The sequence below is a fragment of the Salmo salar genome, chromosome 12, assembly GCF_965601325.2.
Source record: "Salmo salar chromosome 12, fSalSal1, whole genome shotgun sequence".
Taxonomy (NCBI): Eukaryota; Metazoa; Chordata; class Actinopteri; order Salmoniformes; family Salmonidae; genus Salmo; species Salmo salar.
In genome coordinates, this window is record NC_138302.1 from 38,676,454 (window position 1) to 38,700,125 (window position 23,672).

The following is a 23,672-nucleotide window of genomic DNA, read 5'->3' on the forward strand; positions in this document are numbered from 1 at the left end:
GCTTTTCATTTATGAATTAGTAAAAATACCCCATAATGCATTGTGTGTAGGCCAGTGACATTTTTTTTGTATTGCCTGTAAACACAACAAAAGTAGAACAAGCTCAGGGGTGTGAATACTTTCTGAAGGCACTGTAGCTATCCAATCATAATAATCTCTGTACGGTGTCAGGTAGGGTAGGCTATGCACCAAACGGCCAAAGCTTACTTGAAAAAGTGAAGAAAGTGGCTGTACTGATGTCAGAGCAAACCAGTCTCTGGTAAATTAATGCTTGGTTAGTTTGGCTGCACATAATACATCACAAGAAAGGCATTTAACCCTTAGCTGGTATGCTTTATTAATAGAGAAATAATCATGTACATAGGCCTACAGAGTAATGGTTGTATCGAAGGTTGGTTAGATGTGACTGAACTTCGAGGGCTTCTTCCCTGGACACAGATTAAACAATTGAGATTCTGCATTGAACATGCTTTTTAGTCCAGTAGAAGTCCTGAAGATCTGTATCCGGGAAACTTTGCATAAATGACAATATAAATAAAGTAAAAATAAATGAGTAAAGTCTGTATTTGAGTCAGAATTCCCAATAGAAACCTTTTATGCTGCAGCAAATTACCTCAGTAGATATTTCATTTTATATCATTTCAGTTTTCCCTTCATGATAGAGATAATCAAACAGCATTTGATAATCTATACTCAAACAAGAATACAATCTCATTTTTGATGAATGTGGATTGTGTTGTCAAGAGATGTACACAAATAAGTAAATGAAAGAAAATAGCTAGCTAAATATCACATTGAGGAATGTTACCCGTTTAAAGTGTTTGTTTTACATAAACCTCTAGAAATATTTCATAAAATATAGTATTTTTTATGATAAGGCATTCCAGTACAAAAACAGAAAGCTAAATTAGAGTATTTGTGTATTTATTCCCTTTCTGACCACGGCTATACAGAATCAAAGTTTGGATTTGGGAAGTTCAGATTTGATGGGTTATTGGGATCGAAATCATCGTCTTCCGCAAAATCCTCTGGGTCTAGGTCCGCCTCAAACATCCTCTGTAACAAACCATCCACGGTTTTGTATCCTGGGAGGAAGCAGGCAGAAAGCTGAGGTCAGTACAGATGGTTAAAAGGGAAGGTCCTATTCAGGTAGACTACTACCTGAACTTGTCTAACAAAAACGCAGATTTACATTTTCCTATTGAAAACACAGGTTTTTGATAACCCTTTTCAAGGTAGTAAATCATAATTCATCACATAACTATGATGATTCAATGTGCATTCAGAATACACAACACATTATAGCAGCCATAATATTTTAAAATGCATGAATTGCCATTTGCATATATTTCCATACACGTTAATAGATTTCCAAGGTATAAAATGTATCATACCACCATACAGGTGATTCAGACAGTGCTACAATGAATTCTCCTCAAAGCTTACTTTTACAGGCGATCTTGAACATGAGTGCAGGTTTTTCCTTGGTCGACTGAGAGTTGCCCATATCATTGTCGTTCGTTTCCATGGCATCCACCAAGTTTCCATCCAGTTTCTCTCTGATTGGCACAAAGAGAAAGCACAACGAAATCAAGATAAACATGGCTGTTCAGGAGGATACATCATTACAGAACGTTCTGATGTTCTGAAATGTTTTGCATAGATTGAGCAGCTATGATTGTCATGCTGAATAGGAAATTGTATCAATTCATCACATTTCTATGTGGAACTCTGAATATTTCACCTCACTGAACATTCCCCAGTCTGCCACATCTACTGGCCAATAAGCAATTAGCAAACCCTTTATTTTAAGGCAGTGCATCATGAATACGGTATGTGGTTTAGCTTGGAACATGACTCATGGCTACAGGAAATGATGCATGCTACACTTTCACCCCTCTGACTCAATAGGAAATCAAGCCCACCCCATGGCATAAAAAAATTATTCTTCTCTAATTGCAAAACTATCAGGCACGTACTGTTTGACGCCCAATTCCAGCTCCTCAATTTTCTTTTCCAGAGAGGATTGTAGGTTACTTTGGTCTACGGTGTACTCCACGAAGAAGGCTTCCAGGACGAAAGCAATGAAAATACTGAGGGAAAAAAAGCATGTGATACTCAATTCTCATAAAGAGTTCTCAAATACCGAGTCATACTATGCTGAGTTCCAAATTGATTCCTATCACTACCCCCTAGGCACTCCTGCAGATCTGAAACTATTACATTGGTATAAGTAATATGGAGGACATTCCACCAAGTCAATCAAAAGATAAAGTGAAGTTATTACCATATTGTTTAAACTTGTCTAATCCTACAGTAGTGCCTGAAGGTAGGAGCTAGGGGTCGATTTGTAATTCAGCAATAGAGTATCATTGAGAAAAGTTTGTTTGGTTCTCAGTATTTCAAAGCAGACTTGTTCTTACTTGATAATGATGATGACAACTACAATGTGGAAGAGGACGAAGAACATCCTGGCTGAGATGTGAGTGACCGCGGTGAAACCGCTGGACAGCAGTGGGACCGACATTAAAGAAAATAATAAAATAGTAACAATTCTTCACTGAGTGGTCAAGTTAGCCTGGCAACTTTGAGAAACACTGAGAAATTACCCAGTTGTCTGGATCCTAAAATAAGCTATGAAGACTGTTTAGTAAAGAAAAAGGAGTTAGTGCAATTTCATCTCATTTTTAACCCTCTACACACTAACCTACTGTAAAGTTTTAGTCAGTGACCACTGCTTACTGTACATTACAATACTAGATTTCTATCTTGGAGCAACATTTTCACAAGAGTACATAAAAAGTATTGGTTTTAGCTTAATATCTGTATTTTCCCAAGCTTTGAAAAGGATATCATGCCACTGGTTGACCACGGTGAGTTCCAGTAACAGAATAAAAGAGGAAATTACGTTGTTAAAGTTGTTCTTGCAGTAGTTGTGCTTGGCGAACACTGAGTTTTTGAGCAGAGGGTTTCCACAGAATGCCTTATCCGGATCAGTGGAGTTGGCCTCGAAAAAGCGTATTTTCCCTTTGAACAGCTCCATTCCCACCATGGCAAATATGTAATAGACCACCTGAAAAATATAATGGGACAACTATGCAGTCAATCAATCAGTTGCAACAAAGGATAACATAGAGGGATATTTCATTCCAATCAACTGTCTGATGTTTTCAGACATCATAATACAGTGTAATTTAAATATGAGTCAATGACCAAGACCATCTAATTTGTAGATCCAGCTGTATGGCATACTCCAAAATGAACAGACGACATAAGCACAACAATTGTAGTCCTTATCTTTTCCATTCATTTAGGGTTGAGGCATATAGCTAGATATACGTAGCTGATAGATTGGGAATTGGATTCATCTTGACCTTTGAAATCATCGGATATCCCTTACAAGTGTCAATCTCATGAGTTTAGTTCAACTGAACCCAAAATATAAGCTTGTTTTACTCCAATGTTTGTAAACAAAGTAAATGTAAAACACCATATAGGCTCAAAACATGGTTACAACTATAATTACAATTTCATGGATGGTCAGTCCTTGCATTCATAGCTTTTCTATGAATTTGAGAGAGGTTAGACTTCTCCAGCCCCATCCCTCAGCTTTTTAGTGAAACAGTGGAGGGGAGTACACTTTGTTATCCTGATTGGCACTTTAAGCTCAATATGCAGGAATAGGGTCACACTTTGGTCCATAAATAAACACAATAACTTCTTGGTGTAATTTAACTTAACTACACACTAACAACTTACGACAATGAGCTGTCCGAATGTGAGTATCGTTGGTCCAATCTTGATGAGGGTGTTGATGATGGCACGGAACCTGAGGGGAGAAAGAACATCAGGAAGAGTTCCACATCCAAGTCTATGAATGAGAATATCAAAAATCAACCATATCTGACTTGTATAGGTCTTTCTGCAAATTCATTTGGTCACAGTAGCTACTGCAGATACTAGCTCTGGTAGTTAAGGGAAACGGTTTGATAATGTTTCACATCTTAATTTTGAAGCACACACACACACCAGACACTGCTCATACAGGAAATGGAAGTCTTTGACCTCCTAACCTTTTGATATTGTCCACCACTCGTATGAGCCTCAGGATGCGCAGGATGAACACAATGTCCAGGATCTGACGGCTGGTGTAGCCTCCAGCTGGGACAAAACACATGAACACCACAACATGAACGCCAGGCAGACTCGGAGGGCTAAATCATTTTACATGCATGTGTTCTATGCTGCAAGAGGGCACCATCGATAGCATAAAGAAAGAAAGGACACAAAGAAAATAAGCAGCATCCCAAGTCAACATAGGAAGCAGATGTTTGATTTATAGCGCTTTTCAACAAGCTCCTCAAAGTAGGAAACACCTCATCCATCGCCAATGTATGCCACCCACTACCAATGTCATTATATACTATACTGATTTTTCAATAATTTAATTCATGAGTATCTATCAGAAGTCATCAATAAAACAGAAAAAAAAACATGAATAAAAGTACTATTTTATCTTTCATTGTACTTTTGCTCATTTTAAAAAATGAAACATAACAATGACCCCTCATTCAATAGGTTTAAAATAATACATGAAAAGGTCAAAGAGCTATGGGCAACAGAAACAGTAGGATGACTCCAACAAACCAATGAGAGGCTTACTATAGGTGACCTTCCACTCCTGCTTCCCACAGCCAGCACAGCGTTGAAATAACGTAAAACACCAATGTTAGCTCAATGTCAACAGCAGCCAGCATTAACAATGAGCCGCCATCAGAGGGTGGCTCATGAGGAACAGCAAACCGCAGACAAAAATGGACAATAAATTTGGATATTGTATTTGCCTTAATATAAACAATGACAGTAAAAGTTCTCAAATGGCATGGTGGACTACAATCTGAAATGTAGGCACACTGCTGCTGAGCCCTTAAAGAAAAATAACAAAGAAACAATAATTTACTGTTTGTGAGTAAAGAGTGGAAGTCATCGATAACACAACGTGCTAGATTTAAAGACATATTGGGCAGGTTTCCCCGGACACAGATTATGCCTAATCCTGGAATAAAAAGCATGCTCAATGGAGAATCTAATGGAATTCTAACACAGGACTATGTTTAGTCTGTGTCCAGGAACATGGCCCATTTTGGTTTTGAATCTTCAAACTTAAAGATATGTAGCAGTACACTTCTCCACTGGGCGTCGATAACATGGATGTCAATTAAGGCAGCCCCCCCCTCGATTCAGAGGGTTTGGGTTAAATGTCGAAGACCGGACTAGATATCCCTTTTCCCTTCCCTAACACAGATTTAGGTTTTACTTACATAATTTCAGTGCTGAATTGATGATCATAGCAATCAAGGCAGTGATGACAATGATGGTGTCAAACCTGTGTGCATAGTGGTGAGGAAGATATTACTACACAAGTAATTAAACCGAAGCAGAAACGGTCTCCTTTCATTGCAATTCAATCATCATATACCTAATCAGCTAGTACCACTTAAGTACGCAAGCCTTGGTCACAGAATTAGAGATGCTGCATCTACATGGAGTAAGGAAAACATAAAACTTTGCTTCTAATATTGAGCAGACCTGGGTTGAAATAGTACTGGTTTTCTTTCTTTCAACTTTAGCCGTGCTTGATTGAGCTTGCCTGACACAATGGAACAGTCAAAAAAGTGCAGACCCTCAAAACGCTTAAAGTATTTGAAGGGAAAACAACAAATTATACTATGTATACTACTACTGGCTCCATAAGGGGTTGGTTTCCCAGATTAAGATTGAGTTTTGTCCTGGATTAGAAAGCAAGCTCAATGGAGATTCTTCAGTAAGCACGCTTTTTAGTCCAGGACTAGGCTTAAATCGCTGCCCGCGTAACCGGACGAAAATGCTTGGGCTTCTCACCAGTTCCAGAACTGGTGTCTGGAGAAGAAGGCGCGCGGTTCGAAGCTGTACAGTTTGAGGAGGATCTCTAGGAGATAGAGAACCAGGAAAGCCCACTCTACGTTGGCTATCAGCGGGTCCTCCTCGTCCAGGCCGATGAACACCGCGTTAATCAGGATGATGAGGTCGTAGGTGTACATGAACGCCCTGGATATCACACACACACACACACACACACACACACACACGGAAAACAACACAAGGATATACAGTGCCTTGGGAAAGTATCCAGACCCTTTGACTTTTTCCACATTTTGTTACGTTACAGCCGTATTCTAAAATGGATTAAATACATACAAATCCTCAATCTACACACAATACCCCATAATGACAAAGCACATTTATTAAAAATAAAAATCAGAAATACCTTATTTACATAAGTATTCAGACCCTTTGCTATGAGACTCGAAATTGAGCTCAGGTGCATCCTGTTTCCATTCATCATCCTTGAGATGTTCCTACAACTTGATTGGAGTCCACCTGTGTTAAATTTAAATGATTGGACAAGATTTGGAAAAGCACACTTCTGTCTATATAAGGTCCCACAGTTGAGAGTGCATGTCAGAGCAAAAACCAAGCCATAAGGTCAAAGGAAATTGTCCGTAGAGCTCCGAGACAGGATTGTGTCGAGGCACAGATCTGGGGAAGGGTACCACAAAATGTCTGCCGCATTGAAGGTCCTCAAGAACACAGTGGCCTCCACCATTCTTAAAAATGGAAGAAGTTATATACCACCAAGACTCTTCCTAGAGCTGGCCGCCCGGCCAAACTGAGCAATCGGGGGAGAAAGGCCTTCGCCAGGTAAGTGACCAAGAACCTTCTCACACTGACAGAGCTCTAGAGTTCCTCTGTGGAGATGGGAGAACCTTCCAGAAGGACAACCATCTCTGCAGCACTCCACCTATCAGGTCTTTATGGTAGAGTGGCCAGAAGGAAGCCAGTCCTCCGTAAAAGGCACATAACAGCCCGCTTGGAGTTTGCCAAAAGGCACCTAAAGACTCTGAGCTTGAGAAACAAGATTCTCTGGTCTGATGAAACCAAAATTCAACTCTTTGGCCTGAATGCATCTGGAGGAAACCTGGCATCATCCCTACGGTGAACCACGGTGGTGGCAGCATCATGCTGTGGGGGTGTTTTTCAGTGGCAGGGACTGGGAGACTAGTCAGGATCGAGGCAAAGATTAACGGAGCAAAGTAGAGAGATCCTTGATGAAAACCTTCTCCAGATCACTCAGGACCTCGGATGGGGGCAAAGGTTCACCTTCGACAGGACAACGACTCTAAGCACACAGTTAAGACAACACAAGAGTGGCTTCGGGACAAGTCTCAATGTCCTCGAGTGGCCCAGCCAGAGCCCAGACTTTAACATCTCTGGAGAGACCTGAAAATAGCTGTGCAGCTATGCTCCCCATCTAACCTGACAGAGCTTGAGAAGAATGGGAGAAACTTCCCAAATACAGGTGTGCCATGCTTGTAGTGTCATACCCAAGAAGACTCAAGATTGTAATTGCTGCCAAAGGTGGTTCAACAAAGTACTGAGTAAAAGGTCTGAATTCTTATGTAAAATGTGATTTACTTTTAATAAATTAGCAAACATTTCTAAAAACCTGTTTTTGCCTTGTCATTATGGGGTATTGTGTGTAGATTGAAGAAAACAAAACAATAGAATACAATTTAGAATAAGGCTGTAACCTAACAAAATGTGGAAAATGTCAAGGGGTCTGAATACTTTCCGAAGGCACTGTCTACTTTCAGATACTTTCACACGCTCCCCCAAACCTCTTCCCTGTACGTCTGCTGAGTAACGTCTACACTCATTGGCTGCACTCACCTGTGCTGGACCATGCGGCAGACGAAACGACTGGGGGAGGAGAGATAGAGAGAGGGGAGCCATGTCTTGAGGGGGTGAGGCCGTGACTTCATCATGATCACCTGGATGTTCAGGAGGTCCGCAAGCTGAACAAATGCCACTTTCCCTGCACAGGTGGATGGACGGATGAAATGAATTAAGGCTTCAGCTCAAAGCAGGTGCTGCATTGGTCATCTTGGGTAACACTACGGTCGCGTTCCAGGGTAACTACATTGCAGGTGTTGCATTGCATGAAGTAATGGTTGTGTACCATGTCAGTGACTGGGAATTCGGGCTTCAAATGGCTATATCATATGATGTGGATGTTAGCTGACATATTAAACACCTATCCAGGTCCATCTGCAATTTACTCAGCATGTAACACAGCTTTGTGTGGGTCTCTGTGTGAAGTAGACTCCAACCACTCACCTATGCAGCCTTTGTTGTTGTCGTCGGAGACGCTCCACAGCAGCTCCCTGTGGGCGTTGCTGATGTCCGGCTGGACCAGCCGCACAAGCTGGTTCCAACAGGCCTGGCTTACCACAGGCTCCTCCTCTCCCTTCCTCTCCTGCAGCACGCCGAAGGCACGCACCATCTTGTGCCTCTTGGCCCTGACGAGCTTCCGTACTTCTTCCTGATTGGGTACATAGGATAGGAGTAGGATGAAGTCGCCCGTAGACGCTGATCTTGGCTCAGTTTAGCATTTTCCCCACAAATGGTTGAGGTTAGGATTAGGGGAGGGGATCCTAGACCTGTATCTAGAGGAAACTTCACCACAAAGCACATGGGTGAAGTGACTTCACTTGACCTACAACCTCAGATCAGTGAAGATCAAGGAAAGCATACTTTAGACTACAAACACTCACCTAGGGAAAGTGATGAGAGGGTTATACACTGCTCAAAAAAATAAAGGGAACACTTAAACAACACAATGTAACTCCAAGTCAATCACACTTCTGTGAAATCAAACTGTCCACTTAGGAAGCAACACTGATTGACAATAAATTTCACATGCTGTTGTGCAAATGGAATAGACAACAGGTGGAAATTATAGGCAATAAGCAAGACACCCCCAATAAAGGAGTGGTTCTGCAGGTGGAGACCACAGACCACTTCTCAGTTCCTATGCTTCCTGGCTGATGTTTTGGTCACTTTTGAATGCTGGCGGTGCTTTCACTCTAGTGGTAGCATGAGACGGAGTCTACAACCCACACAAGTGGCTCAGGTAATGCAGCTCATCCAGGATGGCACATCAATGCGAGCTGTGGCAAGAAGGTTAGCTGTGTCTGTCAACGTAGTGTCCAGAGCATGGAGGCGCTACCAGGAGACAGGCCAGTACATCAGGAGACGTGGAGGAGGCCGTAGGAGGGCAACAACCCAGCAGCAGGACCGCTAGCTCCGCCTTTGCGCAAGGAGGAGCACTGCCAGAGCCCTGCAAAATGACCTCCAGCAGGCCACAAATGTGCATGTGTCTGCTCAAACGGTCAGAAACAGACTCCACGAGGGTGGTATGAGGGCCCGACGTCCACAGGTGGGGGTTGTGCTTACAGCCCAACACCGTGCAGGACTTTTGGCATTTGCCAGAGAACACCAAGATTGGTAAATTCGCCACTGGCGCCCTGTGCTCTTCACAGATGAAAGCAGGTTCACACTGAGCACGTGACAGAGTCTGGAGACGCCGTGGAGAACGTTCTGCTGCCTGCAACATCCTCCAGCATGACCGGTTTGGCGGTGGGTCAGTCATAGTGTGGGGTGGCATTTCTTTGGGGGGCCGCACAGCCCTCCATGTGATCGCCAGAGGTAGCCTGACTGCCATTAGGTACCGAGATGAGATCCTCAGACCCCTTGTGAGACCATATGCTGGTGCGGTTGGCCCTGGGTTCCTCCTAATGCAAGACAATACTACACCTCATGTGGCTGGAGTGTGTCAGCAGTTCCTGCAAGAGGAAGGCATTGATGCTATGGACTGGCCCGCCCGTTCCCCAGACCTGAATCCAATTGAGCACATCTGGGACATCATGTCTCGCTCCAGCCAACAACGCCACGTTGCACCACAGACTGTCCAGGAGTTGGCGGATGCTTTAGTCCAGGTCTGGGAGGAGATCCCTCAGGAGACCATCCGCCACCTCATCAGGAGCATGCCCAGGCATTGTAGGGAGGTCATACAGGCACGTGGAGGCCACACATACTACTGAGCCTCATTTTGACTTGTTTTAAGGACATTACATCAAAGTTGGATCAGCCTGTAGTGTGGTTTTCCAGTTTAATTTTGAGTGTGACTCCAAATCCAGACCTCCATGGGTTGATAAATTGGATTTCCATTGATTATTTTTGTGTGATTTTGTTGTCAGCACATTCAACTATGTAAAGAAAAAAGTATTTAATAAGATTATTTATTTCATTCAGATCTAGGATGTGTTGTTCAAGTGTTCCCTTTATTTTTTTGAGCAGTGTATCATAAATGAGTCCTTTTAGACACCACACAATTATCAGCCGCTCACTTTTCTCACCAACTCAGCGGGCTTGTGGTTAGAGTGTCCTCCCTGAGATTGGAAGGTTAGGAATTCGATGACCGGCGGAGTCATACCAAAGACTGTAAAAATGGGAACTGGTGGATCTCTGCTTGGCACTTAGCATTAAGGAGATTTGAGGGTAAGGCCCTGCGATAGACTAGCATTCTTTCTTGGAGGGTGTAGCTGCCTTAAGCTACAGAAACAGGAGATAGGCTCCTGCTCCCATGAGCCATTCCATCTCACACAAGCCAAGGCTACTTACGTTTTAAAGTCACCTATATTGAATTTCATAACACAAAAACACTCAAAATAGCTACCTTTAAGTAACAACCTATGAAAGTTATGTGACGTTCAACTAGCTCATTCAGACACGCTCTACACAGAATGAAACAAACCATATCAGAACCAACAAAAGGAGCAAATCTGCAAAGAAATTGCTTATATCATTGTCTTGTCCACCCACTCTACCTTCAGGTACTTTTTGTAGTTGTTGTACACGACCGCCAAGAACACTGACATGAAGATGTAGGTGTTGATGAGGATATAGGTGATGAAGAACACGGCAAAGAAAACGCTGAAGTTGTACGCTGGCATCCTACGTAGGGAAATAAAGACAAAAATATTTGTCCACGTAAGTGTCTGTATATTAAAGATTAAACAATTAAATTACTTGTGATATTTTACAGTTTAGTCATTTAGCAGACACTCTTATCCAGAGCGACTAACAACCAGTTTATTCAACTTCAGTAGGCAAAACCCAACTCGTATCACCATCATTGCAAGTATAATCTACTCCCAGCAAAATTGTTGTAGGTTTATTAGGTACACCACCCTTTCACAGAAATGGTTCGCTCCTACAGACAGGGAGTCAAGTGGCCGTGGCTTACTATATCAAGCAGGCAAACAGGCAGAGACATTCAGTTACTGTTCGATTGAACATTAGAATGGCAAAACTAGTGACTTAAGCGACTTTGAACGTGGTATGATCGTCAGTCCTAGGTGCGACGGTTCCAGTATCTCAGAAATGTCCGTCGTCCTGGGCTTTTCACGCACGATAGTGTCTAGGGTTTACCGAGAATGGTGCATCCAGCCACAAACAGGTAAATAACGGTGCAGTACAACAGTGGTGTGCAGAACGGCATCTCGGGAACGCAAAATTTATGGGTTCTTGTCACGGATGGGCTACTGCAGCAGACGACCACACCGGGTTCCATTCCTATCAACTAAAAACAAAAATAAGCGGCTCCAGTGGGCAAGCGATCGACAACACTGGACAATTGAGGAGTGGAAAAACATTGCCTGGTCCGACGAATCAAGGTTCCTGTTGCGTCATGTTGGTGGCAGAGTCAAGATTTGGCCTAGGCAGCATGGGTCCATGGCCCAATCCTGCTTGGTTTCAAAGGTATGGGCTGGTGGGGTAATGTTTTCCTGGTACACATTAGGTCCCTTGCGCAACGTTTCCATGCCCCGAATAATTCAGGATGTTCTGGAGGCAACGTGGGATCCGACCCAGTACTATGGTTGTACCTAATATAGAAAGGGGCATGCCAAAAGGCAACTTTGCACTTAAAGTTGCACTACAAATCAAAAGTCATACAGTTAACCTCTCTTGGGGAGGTGGGACGCTATTGGGGAGGATGGACGCTCTCTTGGGGAGGTGGGACGCTATTGTCCGATTTCAAAAAGGCTTTACGGCGAAAGCATAAAGTTAGATTATGTTAGGACAGTTACAACACAAGAAAAACCACAGCCATTTTCCTAGCAAGGACAGGCGTCACAAAATCCAGAAAACCAGCTAAAATTATGCACTAACCTTTGACGATCTTCATCAGATGACACTCCTAGGACATCATGTTACACAATACATGCATTTTTTTGTTCGATCAAGTTGATATTTATATACAAAAACAGCATTTTACATTGGCGCGTGATGTTCAGAAAATATTTTGCCTCCAATACTGCCAGTGAATCAGCACAACAATTTACAAAAATACTCATCATAAACATTGATAAAATATTAAACTGTTATTCAAATAATTATAGATGAACATCTCCTTTATGCAACCGCTGTGACAGATTTCAAAAAAGCTTCACGGGGAAAGCACACTTTGCAATAATCTGAGTACTGCGCTCAGAAAAAGACATCAAGCAATACGGATACCCGCCATTTTGGAGTCATCTAAAATCATAAATAGCATTAGAAATATTCACTTACCTTTGATGATCTTCATCAGAAGGCACTTACAGGAATCCCAGGTCCACAATAAATGTTGTTTTGTTCAATAAAGTCCATAATTTATGTACAAATACCTCCTTGTTTGCGCGTTCAGTAAGCTACTCCAAGTGTAGGAAGCGCAGCCAAAATGTCACGACGAAAAGTCAAAAAAAGTTATATTTACATTCTTTCAAACATGTCAAACGTTGTATAGCATCAATCTTTAGGGCCTTTTTAACTTAGAACTTCAATAATATTCCAACCGGACGATTCCAATGTCTTGAAAAACGTTTTGGAACACAGCTACCGCTCACGTGAATGCGCGCCAATGAACTCATGTGCTTTCCTGAGTCAACAACTTCCAACTTCCTTTGTCCACTCTCTGTTCACAATAGATGCCTCAAACAACTTTCTAAAGACTGTTGACATCTAGTGGAAGCATTAGGAAGTGCAAAATTAACCCTAAGTCACTGTGTGTTAGATAGGCAATGACTTGAAAAAAGACTACAAGAACCAGATTTCCCACTTCCTGGTTGGATTTTTCGCATATTTTTGCCTGCCATCTGAGTTCTGTTATACTCACAGACATCATTCAAACAGTTTTAGAAACTTCAGAGAGTTTTCTATCCAAATCTACTAATAATATGCATATTCGAGTTCCTGGGCCCGAGTAGTAGGCCGTTTAATTTGGGTCGGTTTTTCATCCGGCCGTTAAAATACTGCCCCCTACCCAAGAGAGGTTAAAGCTAGAATCCTTAAATGCTACATCCATTTTCTGACTTATAAATGAACGATAAATACCCATTGATTCTTAAAGAATAACTGATAAATGCCTCATGAGCTCAGTCCAAATGTCATACTCCATCAGAACCCAAAATATAAGATTAGAGTAAAAACAATGTAAACAAACACTGTCTGTCTATCCTCAAACATGGTTAAAACTATATATTTGTGATATAGTGGATGGTCATCCCTTGCATCCATAGCTGTGTCTATGAATTTGACAGTGGTTACATTTCTCCAAGCTCATCCCTAAGCTTTTACCAAAACAGAGGTGGGGTGCCAGATGTTATTTTTTCAATTAAGCATTCTAGCTTTAAAAATAATTCAAAACTTACTAGATTTCATAAAAATAAATCACAATAAAGTCATAATAAAAGTCATATGGAATATGGTTGGATAACGTATCCAGGGTACTCACATGATATCCGGGCTGTTGGCAGTTGTGACTAGGACATAGAGATCAAAGACAATCTCCAGATAGTTGGTGAAATAGGGGCGTCCCTCTATTGTTTTAAGGCCCCTAGGGAGGAATCAGCAGCACAAATGTGGTTTGCATTATGTCCAACAACAATGCTCCCCCCCCCCACAACAAAAAAACTTTACAGAAATGAGCCTGGATGAGTGTCTAAGGGCAACTTGATCCTAGCACCCTCCCTCTTTGTAAACAGGAAGTATGGATGGATGTCCTCTACTAACCCTACACAAGGACGGTGTAGGATGACATAACCATCAGAAAGAAAAGCAGTGCTCTGAGGGGCTAAGATTAGGTTTGGGAATTGGGATAGAAAAGCTGATTCTAGACCTTCTCTTATAGAGGCAACTACGGTAGTTTTCAGAGCAACTTTATGAAGTGCTACGCATTTGGTAGTAATTCTTTGCTTGCTAACTATACCAGACCAGCATGGGTGCAGGCTTTTGTTCCAACCCAGCATGAACACGCCTGATTCAACTAATAAAAGGCTTGATAGAATATGAGTTGAATCAGATTTGTTAACCCTAGTTTTGTTTTTTAATTTCTATTTTTTTAAGTAAAAAGAGTTTTTGCTTCCCTTCCCCCTACCCTCAAATATGACCCATAAGTATTTCCTATGGAATCCACTGCATTGCACTCGTCAAACTGACTTTTCTTTGTTACAACAATAAAAATCGAAGTAATTAATAAAATATCTTGTTTTTAAATGTTCATTAATCACCGTTCTCATTTCTCCTTTTTAACTCATTGAGTAAAAGCAGTTTCATAAGGAGGCTCATAAGAATGTTGACAGACATACAGTTGAAGTCAGAAGTTTACATACACCTTAGCCAAATACATTTAAACTCAGTTTCACAATTCCTGACATTTAATCCAAGTAAAAAGTCCCTGTTAGGATCACCACTTTATTTTAAGAATGTGAAATGTCAGAATAATAGTTGAGAGAATGATTTATTTCAGCTTTTATTTATTTCATCACATTCCCAGTGGGTCAGAAGTCTACATACACTCAATTAGTATTTGGTACCATTGCCTTTAAATTGTTTAACTTGGGTCAAACGTTTTGGGTAGCCTTCCACAAGCTTCCCACAATAAGTTGGGTGAATTTTGGCCCATTCCTCCTGACAGAGCTGGTGTAACTGAGTCAGGTTTGTAGGCCTCCTTGCTCTCACACGCTTTTTCAGCTCTGTCCACAAATGTTCTATAGGATTGAGATCAGGGCTTTGTGATGGCCACTCCAAGACCTTGACTTTGTTGTCCTTAAGCCATTTTGCCAGAACTTTGGAAGTATGCTTGGGGTCATTGTTCATTTGGAAGACCCATTTGCGACTAAGCTTTAACTTCCTGACTGATGTCTTAAGATGTTGCTTCAATATATCCACATAATTTTCCCACCGCATGCCATCTATTTTGTGAAGTTCACAACTCCCCCAGCAAAGCACCCCCACAACATGATGCTGCCACCCCAGTGCTTCACGGTTGGGATGGTGTTCTTCGGCTTGCAAGCCACCCCCCTTTTCCTCCAAACATAACGGTCATTATGGCCAAACAGTTCTATTTTTGTTCCATCGGACCCGAGGACATTTCTCCAAAAAGTACGATCTTTGTCCCCATGTGCAGTTGCAAACCGTAGCCTGGCTTTTTTAATGGCGGTTTTGGAGCAGTGGCTTCTTCCTTGCTGAGCGGCCTTTCAGGTTATGTCGATATAGGACTCGTTTTACTGTGGAAAAAGACACTTTTGTACCAGTTTCCTCCAGCATCTTCACAAGGTCCTTCGCTGTTGTTCTGGGATTGATTTGCACTTTTCGCATCAAAGTATGTTCATCTCTAGGAGACAGAACGCATCTCCTTCCTGAGCGGTATGACAGCTACGTGGTCCCATGGTGTTTATACTTGCGTACTGTTTGTACAGATGAACATGGTACCTTCAGGCATTTGGAAATTGTTCCCAAGGATGAACCAGACTTGTGGAGGTCTACAATGGAGGTCTTGGCGGATTACTTTTGATTTTCCCATGATGAAAAGCAAAGAGGCACCGAGTTTGAAGGTAGGCCTTGAAATGTATCCACAGGTACACCTCCAAGTGACTCAAATGATGTAATTTAGCCTTTCAGAAGCTTCTAAAGCCATGACATCATTTTCTGGAATTTTCCAAGCTGTTTAAAGACACAGTCAACTTAGTGTATGTAAACTTCTGACCCACTGGAATTGTGATACAGGTAGATTATAAGTGAAATAATCTGTCTGTAAACAGTTGTTGGAAAAATTAATTGTGTCATACACAAAGTAGATGTCCTAACCGACTTGCCAACACTAGTTTGTTAACAAGAAATGTGTGAAGTGGTTGAAAAATGAGTTTTAATGACTCCAACCTACAGTGAGGGAAACAAGTATTTGATCCCCTGCTGATTTTGTACGTTTACCCACTGACAAAGAAATGATCAGTCTATAATTTTAATGGTAGGTTTATTTGAAAAGTGAGAGACAGAATAACAACAACAAAAAATCCAGAAAAACACATGTCAAAAATGTTATAAATTTATTTGCATTTTAATGAGGGAAATAAGTATTTGACCCCCTCTCAATTAGAAAGATTTCTGGCTCCCAGGTGTCTTTTGTACAGGTAACGAGCTGAGATTAGGAGCACACTCTTAAAAGGGAGTGCTCCTAATCTGTTTGTTACCTGTATAAAAAGAGACCTGTCCACAGAAGCAATCAATCAATCAGATTCCAAACTCTCCACCATGGCCAAGACCAAAGAGCATCCAAGGATGTCAGGGACAAGATTGTAGACCTACACAAGGCTGGAATGGGCTACAAGACCATTGCCAAGCAGCTTGGTGAGAAGGTGACAACAGTGCGATTATTCGCAAATGGAAGAAACACAAAAGAACTGTCAATATCCCTCGGCCTGGGGCTCCATGCAAGATCTCACCTCGTGGAGTTGCAATGATCATGAGAACGGTGAGGAATCACCCCAGAACTACACGGGAGGATCTTGTCAATGATCTCAAGGCAGCTGGGACCATAGTCACCAAGAAAACAATTGGTAACACACTACGCCGTGAAGGACTGAAATCCTGCAGCGCCCGCAAGGTCCCCCTGCTCAAGAAAGCACATATACATGCCTGTCTGAAGTTTACCAATGAACATCTGAATGACTCAGAGAACAACTGGGTGAAAGTGTTGTGGTCAGATGAGACCAAAATGGAGCTCTTTGGCATCAACTCAACTCGCCATGTTTGGAGAAGGAGGAATGCTGCCTATGACCCCAAGAACACCATCCCCACCGTCAAACACGGAGGTGGAAACATTATGCTTTGGGGGTGTTTTTCTGCTAAGGGGACAGGACAACTTCACCGCATCAAAGGGACGATGGACGGGGCCATGTACCTCCTTCCCTCAGTCAGGGCATTGAAAATGGGTCGTGGATGGGTATTCCAGCATGACAGTTACCCAAAACACACGGCCGAGGCAACAAAGGAGTGCTCAAGAAGAAGCACATTAAGGTCCTGGAGTGGCCTAGCCAGTCTCCAGACCTTAATCCCATAGAAAATCTGTGGAGGGAGCTGAAGGTTCGAATTGCCAAACGTCAGCCTCGAAACCTTAATGACTTGGAGAAGATCTGCAAAGAGAAGTGGGACAAAATCCCTCCTGAGATGTGTGCAGACCTGGTGGCCAACTACAAGAAACGTCTGACCTCTGTGATTGCCAACAAGGGTTTTGCCACCAAGTACTAAGTCATGTTTTGCAGAGGGGCCAAATACTTATTTCCCTCATTAAAATGGAAATCAATTAATAACATTTTTGGCATGTGTTTTTCTGGATTTTTTTGTTGTTATTCTGTCTCTCACTGTTCAAATAAACCCATTAAAATTATAGACCGATCATTTCCTTGTCAGTGGGCAAACGTACAAAATCAGCAGGGGATCAAATACACTTACAGTGATGGAAAAAAGTATGTAAACTTCCGACTTCAACTGTACAAGCAAAATGGTTTTACAGATGCTGGATGAGGAAGCCATTTGTGCCTCTGACTCAGAATCAGAGGTATCCAATTCAGATGGCACAGACTATGTGCCTGTGGGTAAAGTTGGAGTTGTGGATGCACCTGGTAGTCCAGCTGTCCTAGAAGATTCTACAGATGGGGAGGACTCCTCCTCTGAGGAGTGAGTAAAAAGGGGTCTTACTGGAGTGACCCCCCCCCCCACACACACACACACACTAAAGGCAGGACCAGTAGCCATAACATCCTGAGGAGCTGCCCAGGGCCTGTGCCGGGGTCAACAGTTGTGTCACCAAAAGTTGCCTGGGAGCTGTCCATTAGTGACAACATCATTGAGGAGGTCCTAAAGTGTACAAATTTAGAAGGCCGGAGAAGATTGACAGCAAAAGGGACAGAGTGGAGAGAGGTCAACAAAGAGGAACTAAAGGCCTTTATTGGTTTAACCCTCCTTTCCGGCATGGAGAACAGGTGGGATGTCTCCACACAGGAGCTATTTTTGGATCCACTGCAGAATGCAATGTATAAGGCCACCATGTCGGTTCGAAAGATATGAGGATATCAGTCGATACCTGAGGCTTGATGACAAGAGGACCAGAGTGTTCAGAGAGGCAACGGACCACCTGGCAGCCTTCGGGTATGTGTGCGACCTTTTCCTAACAAACTGTAGAGGAAGGTTCATCCCCAGCGATTGCGTCACAGTGGATGAGCAGCTTTCCTCCAGACGTGACGCTTGGCATTCCGTCCAATGAGTTCAATCTTGGTTTCATCAGACCAGAGAATCTTGTTTCTCATGGTCTGAGAGTCCTTTAGGTGCCTTTTGGCAAACTCCAAGCGGGCTGTCATGTGCCTTTTACTGAGGAGTGGCTTCCATCTGGCCACTCTACCATAAAAAGGCCTGATTGGTAGGGTGCTGCAGAGATGGTTGTCCTTCTGGAAGGTTCTCCCATCACCACAGATGAACTGAGGCAACGGAAAGCTGTGGGGTGATGAAAGAGAGCCATGCCACCACCACTCAGAGCAGCCAGGGCCAGAAGAGGAACAGGTGCCAGCTCTTCCCAAGCGCAAAGGATAGGAAAGTCAGCTGCTGGTGTTCTCAGTGGAACACACCCGTCTGCAAAGAGCACAGTCACATGCTTGTTGTTTGTAACAAATGCATGGACTAAGACAGCATAAGTAAGCATCACACACACACAAACTTTGTTCCTTTTAGTGTTCATATTTTCTAAATTCATAATTGTTAGTGTTGTCATTTATATTGATGAACTTTGGATTTTCAAATAAATGTTTAGAAATATTATAAAACATGCTTAGGTGGTTTTATTTTGTTCTTCATACTAAAAGGGTTGAATGTGAAACTTTGATGTAAGATTGATTGTAAGAAAAATATGCTAATATTTTCAATATCCGTTATGGAATTTCATAATATGTTATCATTGAAATGTGTATCAAACTGTTGAAGAGCGACTAAAAACATTTTATACAATAAAATAATAATTGAAAGGTACAAATCATCACTCAAAATAATTCTGTTCCACAAAATGGATAATATTTCAGACCCATATCAATAAAACACAGATATTACATTATCGGGTAATTTTGACCCCAGCATATGCATTCTTGTGGCACCATGTTTACTATGCATCCTAGGGTTAATGCTTGGCTGGAATAAAGGCCTGCATTCAGACCAGGCCTCTGCAGACAACATGGTCACCCCTGTTCTAGATTTTACAATGCTGGCAGACATGCCCATATGACTACAGGATATTCCTGATCCTGACTTACCTTTTCCCAAAGAGTTTGAGGGCCATGAGTGAGAACATGAGCACACTGAACATGAAGAGCAGGAAGACATAGAGGATCTGAGGCAGTGCGTTCCGGATGCTTCGGAACGCTCTCCGGAGCTAGAGGAAGGAAGAAAGAATGATTGAGTGACAGAAAGGGAAAGGGGATACCTAGTCAGTTGTACAACTGAATGCATTAAACCGAAATGTGTCCTCCACATTTAATCCAAACTCTCTGAATCAGGGGGAAGATGGTGTGTGACAGACAGACTTTACCTGTCGTCCCTCAGTGATATTGACCAGTAGGAGGGGCCTCAGTACCCGCGACCAGCGGACAGCGTAGAAACCACTGGTTTTCAACGCCCCATAAATGATCATGTCAACAAGAGAGAGCTGAGGAGGAGAAAAATGTCAATTATTACCCCGTTTCTTTCATTATATTGGGAGTAGCTATTCAAAGTTGTATGCTAAATTCCAAATCGACTTCTAACGACTCAAAGTAAATTGTATAGATTTAGTGTGGTAATTGTATTGTAGCCATATTGTTTCCATCTATCCAATCCTGAAGCGGGTGAGTGTAATGGCTAGTGGTTGATTTGCAATTCAGCATTTTGGATTATTTCAGAGCAATTCTCAAACTTCCTAAATTGGAGCCCAGTGTTGGAAGTTGGAATTGGGTCTAGCTTCAAGCAGCCATGCTGCTTGAAGCTAGACCCATTCCAACATTGGGCTCCACTTTTCCACACACTGCTCAATCAAGAGTCAACACCACTCCAGTCATACAATTTACATGGAAATATGTTTTACCACCTATATCTATCTATCGCTATCAATACATGTTTGCATACATGGTCAATACGGGAGTTAGCGGTGTCCAACAGTGCATTCAAAATGACTCATTTGTTTATTCTGAATCAAACTGAGTCATAGCGTTAACACTAGGAAGTAACTAGGAGTTGAGAATCCCTGACACAGGGAAACTTCGGGCTAAAGGTTGTTTCAGAACAATGTGCAAAGCACTTCTCAGCACATTCTCAACTTGTCATACAGTTCCTTCAAATGCTGCTACACTGAGTCACTGGGTGGGTTTCCCAATTCCTTCCTGGCCAAAGTAGTAAGCGATTTCTTTAAACGACCGAGACTAATACATGTTAGCAATACCTTGCTTTTGGGTTTGATTCCAGTATTGTTCATATATACAGAACATGTATAAGCTGTCGCTGGATAAAAATCATTCTAACAAATTAAAATGTTTATTCAGGTACCTGTACCTAGACAGAGATATGCATACTGAATCAAAAGCACTGGATCACAATGACCCTAGTGTTCATGTCTTGTGAGGAGAGGTAGGAGAGAGCAGAACAGTCAATGAGTTTCCGATTTAGTAGTTGGACAAATAAAGTTGTATTGTACTATATTGTATTCCACTAAAGAACATGAGGGTAATACGCACTCCCTAAACTTGAGTACACCAGGGCTGGGCTGAAAAATAATACAGATAAGAAATGAGAGGTCCACAGAATATTGCTGTTCCCCTGTGCTTTATTCCTGCACCTAAAAAGAATTCCATTGCAGTAGTTGAGTCGCACCTACCAAAATGATGCCAAAGATGCAGATGTTCTTGGGGTCTTTCCAAAACCTTTCCCGGGGAATGACTTTGGCGTAGTGCACGAGCCGAGCAGTGAAGGCTGCCAGACAGACAAGCTCGATCACTGAGGTCACCTGAGGGAGACAAAAACAATGTGTGCCTGCTATCAATTCAGTAAAAGATTGCATATGCACAACCAATTGTTAGCAATTCAACCCAGTTTGACCGGGGGTGGCGTTAATTTGGTGCAAACAGGGGGAAAAAATGCTTTGAAACAGGAGGGGCTACATGAACTTGTCCAATGAGAACATTTCAGTTTCAGAACATTTCTGCAATGTTCCCTAGGCCTAATGAACACGACCCTGGTACTCTCATCAAAAAACAGAGGTCACACACAGTGCTACACATAATACAACTGTCGGACAACTGTGGATATATTTAAAACATGAAAAAAGCAATACAACAAGCCTAAAGAAACTGGGTTATTAGTAATGGTTTCAAGAGACAAAAATTCCTGCATACCGCTTGGAATGCTTCATTATCTCTGGGCCAAAACATTGGCGTTTTAAAAGACTGAGAATTGCACCAAGTTGAGAGGAATATCATTGTGGATATCTACCCATATTGGCAGAGGGACAACTGCTGGGTCTTCAAAGATGGCCAAAGCCAGGTCCACTAGGATGAAGGCATACACCAGGATCTGGAACCCCCAATGGTTATAGAGCAAGTACAATCTGTGGAAGAAAAGCAACAACCAGAATCCATATTTCAACGGAACCATCCAATATCTTCAACCATAGATAGTCAGAGAGAGGGTCGTCTTCTTTTTTTTTTGTCTGTTCCTCACACACACGCACAAATACGGCCTATGATAGCAGGACTACCTTTAATGCTATCCTTAAGCTACAAGTGACAAGATTATATCTATTTGTATTTATTCTACACGCTCTGTCTATTTCGATATATTCAACCAGTTGAATGCTCCGGTAACTATAACCTAACATCATTAAACATATCCATCTCTACCTACCTTATAGCTTGAGGTGTTGTGTCAAAAAAGATGTTTCTGTTATACTGGGCGTCTGACACGTACACTGCTGCAAGGTCAAAATCCTGGAACACCCCCACAGACAATAAAAGCAGCCTGTGAATACTCTATGCAAATAAAAGCTTTAGTATATCACAGCCGTATCTAGATAATACAAAACAGTAGGGTCTATAGGTTTATTATATGTATAAAGTGTCTCAAGGGAGGAATGCTGATCTAGGATCAGCACCCACCTGTCCATGTAAAAAGGTAAAACTGTGGATCCCAAGTCAGCACGACCACTCGAAGACGCTTGAAAAATACAGACGCTGGATGAAAAATGAAGTGTGTGATCCAACTGGTCAAGTCATGCAATGGGTACAGTTTATGATCATATGAATCCATGGGATCCTTGATGTCAGTAAAGCATTAAAGCAAACAGGGACATTGACTATGTATAATGTACATAGGCTGATAAGTGTCAAGGCAACACAATCAACTGAAGATAATTAAGTAACGTTAGTGTGTAATGAACCAAAATTCTAATTTCAAGGGGAAAAGACTCCGCCCAATATAGGCAAACAAACATGTTGATGACATGTATAATATAAACGTTAAAGGAAAACACGCGTGGTGTGTTGGCTGTGACAAAACGGATTATTGCCATGCCAGTAAGAGAGCCTATAGTTGGTGCATGACTATTTCATGCATTATTATCATGATTTAAAAAAATATACAGCCTACAGTAGCCCAGAGCAACTTTATAAAACTATGCACATACGGTACTTTGCACGAACGCAAACAATTTAAGTATGAGATTATGTGATGAGACAATGACAGAAAGAAAATACTATAATGTATCGACTTGGAAATGTAACGGAGCACCGATAGGTGATACGTCAGCAATATCCTACAAAATATCACTTACACCCTTTGTCTTTCCGTTCACAGTTTCAGATGCATTTCCACTGTTTCTTATGCTCTTTCCATTTTCCGGCGCCTCTTCTGGAGTGATTTCCTTTTTATCTGGTTCAGACATTGTTTTTAGCATTACATTTCCCTTGAAAATGTACTTTTCTCCTCTTTCGTAGGCCTAGATAAACTATTCGTTCCTGTTAAGTTAGCAGGATATCCCGTGATTGAGTTGGGAGTCGTCCCCCCCCCCTCAAATTGTTATAACTCCTGTTTTCTTGCACGTTACTGCGTCTGCTACATATACGTTCCTCAAATATCACACATTCTTGTCGAATTGAAGGCATGCTAACATTTTGACCTCCTGTCGTAATCGGAGGATTGAATAGCCTACTGTCTTTTTTTTAAATGATAACAGAAAGATTGTGAAGGGAATGCTTTATGCAAGGATTTTTTATCTGTCATGTGACAATTTTAGCGGAAATAGCGGAGGAGAGACTACCGCGCTGGAAGGAAACGTTATGACATAAGTAGAGTTGCCAGAATGTGCGAACTCTTGGGATGTGAGAACTCAAGGTCCGTACAGC

At 42.0% G+C, this 23,672-nt stretch overlaps 1 protein-coding gene across 1 annotated transcript; it reads right to left on the reverse strand.

Moving 5' to 3' along the window:
• Positions 1 to 312: 312 nt before the first annotated feature.
• Positions 313 to 23,465, reverse strand: tpcn3 (two pore segment channel 3). Its single transcript, NM_001141800.1, is given in 19 exon segments — positions 313 to 1,085; positions 1,447 to 1,559; positions 1,980 to 2,093; positions 2,424 to 2,514; positions 2,854 to 3,073; positions 3,760 to 3,829; positions 4,074 to 4,161; positions 5,322 to 5,386; positions 5,902 to 6,087; positions 7,771 to 7,915; positions 8,218 to 8,422; positions 10,770 to 10,896; positions 13,718 to 13,819; positions 19,560 to 19,678; positions 19,835 to 19,951; positions 21,152 to 21,280; positions 21,766 to 21,880; positions 22,177 to 22,259; positions 23,102 to 23,465. Coding segments are annotated over 19 exon segments (2,352 nt in total). The 5' UTR covers positions 23,225 to 23,465; the 3' UTR covers positions 313 to 945.
• Positions 23,466 to 23,672: the final 207 nt, after the last annotated feature.